General features: G+C 27.9%; 1 protein-coding gene across 1 annotated transcript; it reads left to right on the forward strand.

The window, feature by feature from the left end:
* Window positions 1-7,846: 7,846 nt before the first annotated feature.
* Window positions 7,847-11,089, forward strand: LOC113387700 (T-complex protein 1 subunit zeta-like). The gene is made up of 6 exons (XM_026625064.1): window positions 7,847-7,983; window positions 8,508-8,668; window positions 8,741-8,919; window positions 9,200-9,347; window positions 9,557-9,750; window positions 10,089-11,089. Exons 1-6 carry the CDS (start codon window positions 7,847-7,849, stop codon window positions 10,833-10,835), a joined length of 1,566 nt encoding a protein of 521 aa, XP_026480849.1. The 3' UTR covers window positions 10,836-11,089.
* The last annotated feature ends 4,727 nt before the right edge of the window (window positions 11,090-15,816 follow it).

Raw genomic sequence — 15,816 nt, forward strand, 5'->3', positions numbered from 1 at the left:
GTTCTGAATTGATCATAAAACAAAAGTAATAAAAGTCATTTGTTAAACTTGTATAGGGATTACTCACAAAAATTTGTAAAAATATGCTTAATAATTATATTGTTATCCTTCTGTATGTATGTGCCGATTGCTGTAAAGAATATTCTGAAAATCTTAATACTAAAATTACATTTGAGATAAACCAAATATTATTTTTGGGAAATTTAATTATTTCGTTAAATTCTTCTACTGATTACTATTATACTTAATTCCTTATATTGATAATACATAGTTTCATATATTCTCCCTAATTTTTAGAGACTTCAATTCGCAGAACTGACACCTCATCGACAAAAATAGCAGCGAACCATTGAATACAAAAAACGGTTTTACATCATACATTCCAAAATATGTGTGAATCTTTGACTCAATAACTTAAGCGAATCGACAAAATAAAGTCCAATATTTTTCAATAATTTTGTAGATATACTTCAATATTAAAACAACAAAGTATAATTTATTATTAGCTCAGCACGTAAATTTTTGCTGAAAGAACTTGGAGCAAATGGACGCCTTAATTGGTTTCGCTTTTTTTTATGTTATAGATTGATGCAATATGTAGAAATAATTATTTTGCAACTTCTTTTAGCTTATATATTTCATTAGCGATCAAAGCAATACTGAACTAATTATAAAATAACTTGTATAAATAGATAATATACATGCCTAAATTTCCTTACTTTTTGTGGGAAAACTTAATAAAATCTCAATAAAAAAAATCCAAACTGATTAATAATTTTGCCAATGTCATTAGATAAATAAGAATGTACCTATTTATTCACTGCCACATAATTTGACTTAATCGGCACTTTAGTATTATCATCAATGCTCAGATACTTTGTTTATTAAAAAGTTGGCACATTCGTTCTGACGGTATGGTAAAAATTTTACTACATAAGCGTTTTGGAGTTAAGGCATTAGTACTTGATGTATTCACTTCAGATAACCAGATGATATGATATTATTATTTTGCAAAATATATAAAGCAACTAGTGGGGCGCATGGCATCGTGCCTTAAGGCAAATTGCTGGAACTTCCCGTACCAAAAAAAAATTTTTTAAAGGATTTACTCTGAAAAAATTAAATTTTTTGAGAAACTATACATTTTTGATAAAAATTTACTTTTTTTGCATAGAGATAAACTGCATAGAGACAAAATATCGAAGCGTGTAAGAGCCGCGTCGCCGTCTAACGGATAAACATTGGTACGGAACCCATAGGAATGTAAACAAAATTTATACTTATTGTTAAAATCTCTATAAAATATCTGATAATTTGATGTGCATATGTCTAATGATCATGTTTGACCGCCAAATGGCATTTTTTTTACTTTTTTTACTAGATCTCCGAAACCGCTAGACATACCTTCATGAAAATTTGATCAGTTATACATCTTGTTAATACAAGTAAAATGTTGAATTATTCAAATCAGACGCTCCGTTCTCTTAAAAACTGAGTTACCGTTTTTGGCACTTTTTGCCCCATATCTTCGGAACGGCTAGACCTGCCTTCGCCAAAAACTAATCAACACGTCTCCTTATCAATACGAATCGAATGTTTTTTTAATTATTCAAATCGCTTCATCCGTGTTCCCGAAATCGTCGATGAAAATTTGTCAAAAACACACACACACACGCACATACACCCACACACACACACACATACATCCATTTCTTCTAAGGTATTCCAAAATGTTCAGAAGGTTATGAAACGTAAAAATATATACAAATTTTCATTTTCGATTTTTTTGCGATTATTATAACTTGCCCTACGGGAAGTTAACAAGACGTTTTTTACATAATTCTTCACATAAACATATAAAGTATCTATTTTTTCACATAAATTTTAAAAAATCTTTTTTTTTTCAAATCATTTTGATTCCTTTCAATCTTATATGGATTTTTATTACATACTAGCTGACCCGGCAAACGTTGTTTTGCCAAGTAAGATATAATCTAAGTCTAAGCATTTTCTAGAGAATCAAAAATATTAATACTATAAGTGTATGAGGATGTGTTGGTTGAATGCTATATACAATGAGGTATTATAAAAACAATAAATCCATTAGTTTGTCTATATTTTGACAATACAATCAAACTGGAAGTTGTATACACTTTCTATAGAAAACATGGTATAATCCAATCTAAGTCTTTCTTGGTCTTTCGACTTATTGATTACGTTTCAAGTTTTTCAGATTCTTTTTGGATTCTGGATTTTGTGTATAATTGTAAATATTACTATCTGAGCTTATACAAAATTTTCAAATTTCTACGAGGAGAGAGGAGAGATAGAAAATGAATTAAGTATTTCTTCTTTGTCCTGCTTTTTGAAAAGTTTCAAGTAACATTCGCTGAATTGAAGTAAATTTAAGAAAAAGTATATATGTAGAGCAGGGCGAGACACAAAGGTCCAATTTGACTTTGAGCAAATATAAATTATATTGTGAAAACCAAACCAAATATATCACAACAAATAACATATTTCAAACGAACAATTATCTGACTACGTTCAGTAAAACTGCCAGCTACTTCATCATTGTAGAAATGTGCTTTTTTGCTGTCTTTCAAAAAAATGTTTTCCAGACCTTTTTACCCCATAGACAGGGTAACTTGGAACGGCAAACAGGTTTAATGTCTTATTTTAATTTTAAAGGTATTTTACAAAATAGTTACAAATTTAGCTAATGCTAAAAAACTACCAACGGAAGAAAATACTTTTATTGTGGATTTTCGAGGATTACAGTTTATCTCCAGATAGCATGGTCATAAAGAATCAAGATTATAGCTGGTGATACATGTTTTTTCCTCTACTTTCAAATATTGTTGTTAAACAATGCTTAACTTTAATGATTTTTGACATATCGGTGGTGGTCCTTTTTAACCCCGGACCTTTATATATTACTATCTATTCTTCGATAAATTCTGGGAAATTATAACTGGGAGAATGTTATTCGACAAAATATCCATTTGATCGATACCAAATTTAGGTTCTGAATTTAAATAACATAAATAAAAAATAATATAACCTAGAAAATGTTTTATAAATACCAATGAGTATATAATTATACAAATGAGATCTTTCAGAGCACCGTGTTTGAGAAATAAATATGCCAAAAAGTGCATTTTCATATTAACATTTCAAAAAAGTTGATATTTTGAGTCTCTAGTAACACTTGCGTTTTTGTATATAAATAAAACTACAAACAAAACTACTTGCTACAATTTATCATAATTAAATAATATTCACTTAAAACATTCTATTAAATGTAATTGAACATCATCTGTCAAAATCGTTTGACATTTCACGTATTAGCCACCATCCATTGTTTTATGCAAATGACGCTTCTACAAAAAATTTAGAATTAAAAATGTAAAGTTTCTACGCGATTTTGAAATAATATCTCATCTTTCCGACCATCTCTGAGTTGGCACGAATTTTTTTGACTAAGACTGGCCAAATCGGTTTAGCCGTTTTCGAGTTTTACCGAATCATTTGATCGAGAGCTCCATTTTTATATATAAGATTATAATTCATGTGAAATTAAATTCGTTTAATATTTAGAAGTTAATTAGACAATTTACTTTCAGTTACAATTTTAAACTAGAAGAAGTTAATCATTTTTATATGATATAATTATCTTAATATGAAGAAAAATCAAATCTAATTTATTATTATATGTGTGTGAGTGTGTATATGAATGTGTGCTTAAATTTATTTATATTTGCATATTTATCTTAAACCAATTTATTCAATGCGATTGATATTTCAAGTTCTGCAAAAGTTCAAATAACCAATGACGCATGCTAAAGTTATGCGTGGGTATTATAACTATTATACCCACTGGGGCCACTGGTATTAAATTTTAACTTTGATACAGTTATACAATTTATTTAATACTTACTTTTAAATTATAGAATACTTATTTTTAATAAAAAGTAACATAACGAAGTTAAGTTTTTAAAGTTAAATCAATTAAACAACAAATATAAGCAGCTATAAAATTTGTACATTGGAAAAAAATAAAAAATACCAAATCTGATATAAAAATTGATTTATATAAAAAGTGAAATAACAATTAATTATAAACAACTTTATGAATTATGTTCTGAGAAATTTCATATCATAATATAGATTTGAATTGATCTCAGTTTTTTTTTCCATATAAGTTTCATCATAACTAAATAGAAGCAATCAATTGTATTTACAATTTATATTAATAATAGTAACTATTATTAATAATAGTAATTAATAAGCCATAAGTGCAAAAATGAATTCAAATTTTCATTTCTGTAGAAAAAAATGTAGTTAGATAAAATATCTTATGGCAATGTTCTCCGAACATAAAACTAACTTTCAAAGAAAACGTCATCGATACGTAGGCGCTCCACCTACACAGGACCCATAAAAATTGTGCTACATAAAATTCTGCATTTGAATCTGTCTTTATTTCCACCACCTTATACACATATACATAGATATATACATATTATATATTTATATATAGGCAGCGAATGCATAAAATACTAGTAGAGTGTGGCATCGTGTCCTAAGGCAAATTGCCGTACCTTAATAAAATATTCGAGGAATATTATATGTTTCCAAATAGATTATTATAAATAATGTAACTTTTATTATTGTTATTTTATAAAAAATAAATAAACAAAACGAAGTACATAAATGATGTTTAGAACTTTAGCTAAAATTAGAATTAAAATCCGAATTATTTACGATATATACAAAAATTTTTTTGGAAATTAAAAAAAAAAATCTCTCCAAAAGCAATCGTTTCGTCGAAAAAAGTAGAAAGTTTTTTAAATCATTCAAATCGAATGATAGTTCTTTCAAAAAGTGCCATTTTTGGCCGAAATACGCCATATCCATACGCCCGAAATTGTCTCCACACATACACACACATCCATTTTTTTGAGGCATACCAAAATGTCCAGAAACCTCTGAAATGTGAAGATATGTAAAATATTTCATTTTCGATTTTTGGCCCATTACCATAACTTACCCTACGGAAAGTTAATATTTGTACTAATTTCGACACAAGTGTATGCCTGCATTCGGCAGGAGAAAATTTTAAAAATATGAAATTTAAATAAGCTCAAAATCAAATCAAAAGCACTTAAATTTTCTAACAATAATTTAAATTTTCTATCTATAGTATAATGGCACAAAATAAATAAAATAAAATGAATTAATCGGATTATTTCTGAACAAATTAAAAAAAATTTGAAAATTGTATATAGATATAACCATTAATAATTAAATAATATTTAATATGTTTCTTCACTCATTATGCCATCATTATGCAATGCGATTTAATTTATTATTTTTTTATTTATCATTTTCAAAATTTTATTATAAACGATGTAATGGTTAAACACAAACTAATTTCGGAATCGATCTCAACCTCGGCCAGCACAATGTCCATTCGCCACCAAATTTCCATTCGAGATTATAAATCTTAAGGGGGTATTCTATTGTAGAAATTCAAAAAAATCGATTTTTTTATTTAATATTTTTAAAGTTTAACTATCTAAGAATATGGGTACGAGAAGGTTTTTGAAAATTTGAATTATTTTCGGAGATATAGGCATTTTCCTGACTCGGTCTCCATACTGGTATGGCTTCACGCAAAACTTTAAATGTCACGATTTCTGGAGTTCTACTCGACCAATTTATTTGAAATGTTCAGAGAGTCTTGTTTAAAGATCTATCTATAGTCTGAACTAGAATCATCCCGAAATTCCTATTTTTACTATTTTTAAAAAATTCGAGAAACTCAAAAAAACAGTAAAAAAGACCTTTTTTTCAAACAGTCGCCAATTTGTGAAAAAAAATTTTTTTACTCATCGCTAGTTCAGCCGATTGCGACATCATTGTAGATTAATAATCTTTTTATTTTTTGCATTTCCGATGGCTAGGAGGACTGAAATCATGTCAAGACTGAGGTGCGAATTTTTTGAGACCACCCACTTCATGAGCTGCCAGTTTTTACAATTTTCAACTTTTTTATTGTTTAATTTTTGTATTGTATTTCAATAATATTAATAAACATGTGTTAAAAAAATTGATAGTAAAAACATTCATTGCTTTATTTTACGACACTTTAAAAATGACCTAAAATTCATCGCTCTACACTAGAATACCCCCTTAAATAGAAATTCAAGTTAAAATGCTAGTACTTTTGCATGATATATATATATATATATATATATATATATATATCTAATATATATAGTCTGCACATAAATAAAAATAGTAGCTGACCGCTAAGTTGTCCTCTCAGAAAAAATATTAGATTGGAATTTACGATAGCAAACACAGCTCAAAAAATAAGTAGTTTCTATCGGTGTTAAAAAAAATATGTTAATATACTCTAAGTTAAAGACAGAAAAGATTTCCAGTCTTCTCGTGGGAGTTAGGAGTTTTATGTTCGCCTAATTCCATGTTTGGCCACTTCCAATTTCACGCTCACAATCAAACAAACAAACAATTTCACTAACAAATAACTTACAATCAACATACTTTTAGCTGTTTTGTTACTTACCAATACAGCTGCTCTTAATACAGTTTTCTCTCCTCGACAATAATACATTTAGTGATTATCCGATATGATTTTGTACTAGCCTTCCATTTCATTGTGTTTAATTCCATGATGTTCATCTAGACAAAATAATAATAATGAGTTAGTTATAACAATTTACTAGTTGATCGACAATAATGAATATCTAGTAAAAACATTTAAACAGTAAAAAATTGCTAATTAATCTATTTTCTAATATTTAATAGAATTAAAGCAATTTCTACTGAAGACATGTCAAATTTATTGAGAATGACAAACTAGTAAATTTCAGAAAGAACTAAATATCTCTTCTTGTCAAAGAAACAATTCAAGTGATATTTATTTTACTGCACATTTCTTTCATTATATGTTTCGAATAAATTTTTATTTAACAAAATTGGTTCACAATTTTCTGAAGAAGTCTAAATTTTCAACTTTGAATAGTTTTTATTGATTAATAACTAAGAAAGGCAATTAAAACTGAACTGAGTTTTACGAAATTTCAAAATAAGAATATAAAAAAACAATTAATTTCTTATCCGATTTAAGTCTGATTTTGGGGATTTCTATAGGAACTTAACAATGGCTTAGGTTTAGTATCTTAGTAGCACTATAATGATATTCATTTACATATAATATGAAATGACAAATATCACATCAATTAATTCTTCAATTTAAGACATTTACTTATATTTTTAATGGAAAGCACTTGTCAATGTCGCTATTTTAAAATACCTTAATTTAATTTTAAAAATAAATAAATATTGTCATGATCATACTTTGTGCCAATTACATTGTGATTTCATTTAAGAGTATTTAATTTTTCAATATCAAAATGAATGATTAATTTAACGACATTAACAAACTAAATAAACCATAGATAAGAGAATGAAAACTTTGTATTATCTAAGAAGCTAACCATCTTTTTTTAAAAATCATATCGATAGATCGATCGATCGATAAATCGATAAAATAATATATTGTGCAGAAAGCGTACCAACTCAATAATCCATAGGCATCTCTTCTGTTCATCGTGATTGGCCATCGTGTTCCTAGATAATTTCGTGTCTAACTGCCTATGTCGTGTTCTTGTGTTCAGATTAACAAAGTAACCTTTGCTAATCATACAAATTTTGGATGCTTTTGTTTCAAATTTAGTGAATTTAATTCAGCTTCATAGCAATTGATTTAGTAAAAGGTTTCAATATTCAAAAAGTGTTAAAATAATAGGTCGAAATGGCTGCTATAAGTCTGTTAAATCCAAAAGCTGAATTTGCAAGGGCTGCTCAAGCGTTGGCAGTAAATATTTCTGCTGCCAAAGGAATTCAGGACATTATGAAAACCAACCTAGGTCCTAAAGGAACAATGAAAATGTAATTGGGCATAACTTTTTATCATATTTAATTTGATTACCTGTCATAATGCTCAAGAGAATTTTTGGTTACGGTAGGTGCGGCTTGCACAATTTGCTCACATGCTACATAGTATCACATGAGCCTATGAAATATGCATAATTTTTGTTCATTCCAAAGTAAATAATACTACTCCATAATCCACAATGCTCTATTATTAAAGAAACAACATGTTTATGTTGCATGTGCAACCATAACCTAACAAGAATCTTCCAGATCAAATTCATGTCATTGATCTAGTATCAGTATTTTATTGTTCTAAAATAGATCAGAAATGTAGAAATATAATGTACAAGAAATCTGATATTGCTGTAATTGATTTTTCTTTTTTCGATAATAAAACGACACATACTTTTATATATATAAGTTTACATATATTTAGTTATTCAGAATTTATGCAGAAATACGAACTAGTAATTATAGCCAGTATAGCAGAAAAGTGACATATTATTTAGAAGAAAGTAATTTATTAATTATCATTTCAGGTTAGTTTCTGGTGCTGGTGATATAAAAATAACTAAGGATGGAAATGTACTGCTGCATGAAATGCAAATTCAACATCCTACAGCATCTTTAATTGCTCGTGCCAGCACTGCTCAAGATGACATGACTGGAGATGGAACAACTTCCACAGTTTTGCTTATCGGTATTCATAAACTAAAATATGCTGATAAAACTATTTTTTATTACTGTATTAATTCATTTATTTCTTTAAAAGGTGAACTCCTCAAACAAGCTGATATTTATATATCAGAAGGGCTTCACCCACGCATTGTCACCGAAGGATTTGATGCAGCTCGTGAGAAAGTTTTAGAAGTTCTGAATACCATGAAGGTCCCCATTGAGATTACAAAAGAAAAACTCATGGATATCGCTAGAACTTCTTTGAGAACGAAGGTTATTCATTTCTTTACTAATTGAATTATGTCATTAAATTTCTTATGTCTATACTTTTACATTATATGGCCTGATATCAAACAAAAATTTTCTCCTCAACTTATGAGTTTGCTCAAAGAAATAACCAACAATAATATTGTTAAAGTGCTAACAAACATAAATTAAATATAAATCTTTAAATATTATTAATTAAAGCTTATTTACTACATGTACATTATAAACTGATATTAATGTTTTTAGTTTTAGAACAATTTAGTAAATTTATGGATTTTATAATTAGGTTCATCCTGAAATTGCTGATGTCTTGACCGAAGTCTGTGTAGATGCAGTATTAGCCATCCGTGTTGAAGATAAACCTATTGATTTGCATATGGTAGAAATAATGGAAATGCAACATAAAAGTGGAGCTGACAGCACACTTATCAAAGGTAGGATGATCATAATATTTATAATAGTAATATTGCTGTATTATACTAAATTCGTGGTCCAATTATTGGAAATAGCTTTGGAAGGATAATCAGTGAGTCTTGCTTTTTGTATGGTACGATTTTTGTAGAGCATTCATTTTAATTACTCATTTTTGATAGATAATTCTAGATGTTATAAAATGTATTTTATTTTATTTTTTGCTTTTCAGGTCTGGTCATGGATCACGGTAGTCGTCACCCTGATATGCCTAAACGTCTTGAAAATTGTTATATTTTAACTTGCAACATCTCAATGGAGTATGAGAAGTCAGAAGTGAATTCTGGATTCTTCTACAAGTCAGCTGCTGATAGAGAGAAATTAGTACTTGCTGAAAGGGAGTTTATTGAACAAAGAGTTCAAGCAGTATGTATTTGATACTCTTGTTAATTTTTGAAAAGTTGAAAAAGTTGAAAAGAATTTAAGTATATCATTATGTCAAATTTTTTAACATTTATTTAATCATTAAATTATAATTCAAAGAATTATATTTAATTACAATCACCTAGAAGTATGATTATGATTAATCTTAATATGTATTCAAAGTATGATTTCTAATATTTCATTACAACTTCTTTCTAGGTCAATGAAGTACTATTTCCACATTTTACTGACATGATAATAATATACTATTTTATTTTATTTAGCATATATACTTAATATAATTATAAATATTAATATAACTGATCTTTTCATAATTTTAGATAATTGATCTCAAGAAAAAACTTTGTGATGGGACTGACAAGAACTTTGTCATAATAAATCAAAAGGGAATTGACCCAATGTCTCTAGACATGCTTGCTAAAGAAAATATTATGGCTTTACGTCGTGCCAAGAGGCGTAATATGGAACGTTTAGCTTTAGCCTGCGGAGGTACTGCAATGAATTCGGTTGATGGATTAGATGAATCTCATTTAGGTTATGCTGGTGTTGTATATGAGCATGTTTTGGGCGAAAATAAATTTACTTTTGTTGAGGATTGTAAAGTCCCACAATCAGTAACTGTATTGATTAAGGGTGCCAATAAATACACCTTGACCCAAATTAAGGATGCTGTAAGGGATGGTCTTAGAGCTGTTAATAATGCTGTAATTGATAAGTGTGTTATACCTGGAGCAGGCGCTTTTGAAATCCGTGCTCATAATGAATTGATGAAACATAAGAATAATGTCAAAGGAAAGATGCGTCTAGGAATCCAAGCCTATGCTGAAGCTTTATTAATTATCCCAAAAGTCCTGGCTGTTAATTCTGGTTATGACGCACAAGAATCGATTGTAAAACTTCAAGAGGAAGATCGTCTTAGCTCAGATGCTATTGGTTTAGATTTGGCTTCTGGAAATGCTGTTAAACCCGTGGATTTAGGAATATATGACAATTATCTTGTCAAAAACAAATTATCAACTCCTGCTCAGTCATTGCTAGCAACATTCTTTTGGTTGATGAAATTATGAGGGCTGGAATGAGCAGTTTGAAAGGATAATGATCATTAATTCGAATTCACATTTCATCATCATTGCACTACTTAGCACTTTATTATAACATTAAACAATTGGCTTTATTAATCTATATTTGATTCAAATATTTCTTTGTTATTTCTTCGCTTGTTCTAAGTTGCATTGGTAATCAATTCTATCAAATCTTTTTTCAATATAATAGTTGTTTTAACTTTGTATTCCAGATTTGCATAAAAAAATTGTGATTATTTTCTAGCACATAAAATTTTATGTATTTGCAAAGAATATAAAAAATACATTTTGTATAATAGTATTCATAATTTAGCGCTTTTAATTTTTACCTTTGGCAGAGAAAAATAGTTACTTCTATTGATATATACGTATACATCAACAATTTTATAAAATCATTAGCTGGGTTTAACTTTTATCTTGAACTGCATGCACATAGTGCATAATTTGTTATTTATTCTAATATTTTAAATGGAGTAAATATAATCATTAATAACATAATTGATTCGTGTGTGATATTTCAGTGCATTTCAAATTAAATATTTTATTTTGGAAAAAAACATTTGTTACATTACTATTCTTTGATATATAAATATCATACATAATGTAAATGTGTTAACTTCTAAACCTATATGTTCGCTTAAATTGATGTAATTATTAATTACCATAAATCGAACGAGATATTTTAATAGCAAATGTAAGTTTAAAAATCGTGATCATAAAGCAGAAAAATGAATTGAACACACAATTCTATAAAAAAAGTGTAAAAAAAGCAGGAAAATGTGCTTACCACTGGAAAAAGTTTAAAAAAAGTTATAATTAGAAAAAGCAAGAAAGATAGATATCATTTTGAAATTATAATATGTAATAATATAAATTTTCATTTTACTGATATATCCAGATCTTCATACTCACTTATCGTAATGTTTTTGAAAAAATATATGAGCTTATGAAATAAAATGCATTTCATATATTTTATTTCATTGGTTCCCGTCGCAGCTCCTTGTGATTCTTACCTACTAGTTAGTTACCGATCTTGCCGTTCAGTATTGTTGATTCTATGTCGCGGCAGCGAATGACAGTGACAGGCGAGAAAACAATGGCATTTAAGAAATAATAAAAATAAATCAATTCGTGTGTGCTATTTTAATGTTGTTAGTGTATCAATAATATTATTGTAATCTGTAAAAGATGATTACAAAGTTATAAATAAATACATGTGAAAACAGGAAAAAAATAGAAAAATCGTAAGTAAACATTATGATCACTATTTGTATTTATTTGTTTACTTAAGTATTTATAGAAATTTGATAATATTTGTGATAATTTGTATTACTAGACTTTTCACGTAATGTTCATGAACCCGTTTTTGTTATAATGATTGTGTTTTGTTTCTCTACTTTTACTTTCGTGATCTCATTGGCGCAACATATTGCACAATGTTGCAATATGAAACAGTTTTTTCTGTATAGAGATGACGAAATAATTCAAAATGATCCTTAAATAAATATGTAAACTATGTGTAAATCTCATTTTGCCTTAAGGTAAGTTGAACGAACTCTCCGAAACTTGTAAATAGACTTAATAAATAAGAATTTAAAATTAGCTATTTAGATAACATTTTCAACAGTTTATTTCATAAATTTCGCTTTCACTAATAAGTAATCAAAGCGTTTTCAATTGATATTTGTCGAACGATTTTTAAATTTTTTAATTGTATCAGGATTTGTTTGTGAAAAAGTGCACTAAAAATTTTGCGCTTTTCTGCGAGTTCTTAAGAAACGGCTCTACCGATCGTCTCGCAAAACTAATCAACGCAAGTCCTTATCGAGTTTCATTAAATGGCTTTTAAATTTTCATAATAGTTTCAGCCGTTTCTGATAAGAAAAAAAATCGAATTTTGGCTTACTACACAAAAGCGCTGCTTATCCTACAACTTGTTCGATAATTTTTTAAAATTAAACGTGTTGACCATAATATTTTGCATTATCATCCAAAATTATGTTCTAAATCGATTCAGAATGACTTGAAACGTCGAGCAAAAATAAAATTAATCGGATTTTTTGGAGTAAGCATAATACACATTTTGGCCATAATATTTATTTCTTATGTTCTCCATTATCGTAAAAAATTTCATCTAGATTTTGGGTATAAAGCGATTCAGAATGACTTGAAACGTCGAGCAAAAATAAAATTAATCGGATTTTTTGGAGTAAGCATAATACACATTTTGGCCATAATATTTATTTCTTATGTTCTCCATTATCGTAAAAAATTTCATCTAGATTTTGGGTATAAAGCGATTCAGAATGACTTGAAACGTCGAGAAAAAATAAAATTAGCAAGCCGGATTTTTTTGGCGTAAACATAAAGCTTCTTGGCCATAATATTTTAAAATATTTCTTATGTTTTCCATTATCGTAAAAAATTTCGTCCAGAATTTTGGTCTGAAGCGATTCAGAATGACTTGAAACGTCGAGAAAAAAATGAAATTATAGCAAGTCGGATTTTTTGGCGTAAACATAAAGCTTCTTCTTCGGGAAGTTATATGTACTATATTAATTTTTTGTGTAATTTCTTTATAGCTAATCCACATCGAAAACATTTAATTACTAACTTTGTGATTACTATTATCTATGGTATTCCCAGAAAAAATATGCATTTTAATATAGTATATAAACTTGATAGTAGTCAGTTTGAATAGCAGTGATTTTATTATTATAGTTGTTAAAAGAATTTATTTACTTACCCCCTGGTCATCACAATTTACTCCGACTATGGGGTAAAAAAGACAAAAGTTTTGAAAAACAGCAAAAAACACATTTCTACAATGAAGTAGCTGGCAGTTTTGCTGAACATATAGTCAGATTGTTGTTCGTTTGATATGTGTTATTTGTTGTGATAAAATTGGTTTGGTTTTCAGAATATAGTTGCTCAAAGTATAACAACTATTATTATTTATTATTATTAATCAGTTATATCTAAAAAATCGCTTAATTTTAGCGTAAATTTTATTGCCATGCTAATCAAATTTAAACTCCTGACCGTTATCTACTTTTATGACTCTGTCTGACTTGAAAATATAAAAAGTGAACTTTTAGCAAATTTGGAAATCTTCAGAACATGATTTTATCTTATTAAGCATTATCGCTTCACTGAGATGTGTGCTGAATTTCAACCATCATCTAATTTTACACATTTTGATATAGATAAGATAATAATAATACATTCTAAATCTACATTTCCAAAAACATGTAAAAAAATTAAGAATTTCATTTGAACAAAAGATTGAACAGAAACAAAAGATAAGAAACATAAACTTAACTATTTTTTTATCAGTTAAAATTATTTTAATGATAATGTTTGAATTTTGCGAAAATATTTTTCTTTCTGCGAGATAACAACTTATAAATATTTTCAAGAAAGTCTTTGACACATCTTTGCCGTTATAATTGCTTTGTTCGTACAAATATGTTTATATATAGATACCAATTCATCGAATTAAAATATAAATTAATATTGATAATTCTCTATTTATACGTTTCAAGATTTGATATGAGTCATTATTTAGCAATTTATCCCGGAAAAGGCAAACCACAGAAATAAATATTTTTTAATTAGCTTTAAAAATATGTCATTATAAAATGAAAAATGAAAATGATCACATACAAAAAAGATGAAATATAATTATCCATCATTTTTCTTTTGTGAATGCTCATAGTTTATATTTCTTATATTTAAATATCTATATTTATACTAATTATATTATACTTAATTACATTTATACTTATAAGTAAGATTTAAAAATTCATGGAAATATGGCAATGCAAACATGTGCAATCACCATTTAAAAAATGTTTCTTTGATATTGAAAAAGCATTTGAAAAACAGTTTTTAGGTCAGGTCAAGTTTGTAAACAAATTTAATAATTTAATTTTGATAACTTAATATGCAAATTTTCCATCATTATATTTATTTAATGATAACATATGTGACAAATTATTTTTTGTGGTTTGATACTCAATCGATTCAGAATTTAAAAAAACTGAATAGATATTTTACTCTCCTTGTAAATGATGACACAATTGCAATTTATTTTCAATGTCACAAAATTTAAATAATCAGTATTTAAAATGTTTTGGGTTTTTGCACGTAACATAAATTAGACATACATCCGCGTTCGTCAAACTGATAACATAAATATAAAGCAGAGTTTTTAGAATTGTTTTATAATCAAATTACTACATATTTATTTTTAAGTAGACAGATGCACCTTACGCAAATATGATATAGGGTAGGGCGGGACACAAAGGTCCAATTTGACTTTGAACAACTATATTCTGAAAACCGAACCAATTTTATCACACCAAATAACACATTAAACGAACCACAATTTTACTCATTTACTTTTTTATTCTCTACACCTTTGTCAGGGTAAAGGTTCAATCGGTTCTTTTTACCCCACTCTAACTAGATATATAAAAAAAACTAACTTTATATAAAATTTAAAATTAACTATACTTGTATACTTAAAATATTTTTATTATAAATTCAGTACAAAAGGATACTGATTATTGCATAAAATTTATCTTGGTTATAAATCCATTTACCCTTCCAAAGAAATGGACAAAGTTTATTGCTACTATCCGTATTACCTGCACATATAATTAGGGTAGGGCGGGGCTAGTTGAGCATAGGGGCAAGTTGAGCAATCGAAATATCTCGAAAACTATCCACCATCCGTTTCGGCATTATATGGCGGAAAGATAGAGATTTGGGAGAAATAAACATCCCGCGATCGCTAGTGGCCGCTGGACAAATGAGTGAGGCTCACGGGCGTTTTGTTTATTTTGAGACCAAAAAGTAAAAAAGTCATTCATCACGAGTTTTCGTCTGGTTTAGTCAAATGTTATTTATTTTTAAGCAGGTAAATCTTATTCTTCCATATAATTATAGTACTTTTAATATG

Source organism: Ctenocephalides felis, unplaced genomic scaffold, assembly GCF_003426905.1.
Source record: "Ctenocephalides felis isolate EL2017-DRISC unplaced genomic scaffold, ASM342690v1 CF-g0.4_SCAFFOLD_03572, whole genome shotgun sequence".
Taxonomy (NCBI): Eukaryota; Metazoa; Arthropoda; class Insecta; order Siphonaptera; family Pulicidae; genus Ctenocephalides; species Ctenocephalides felis.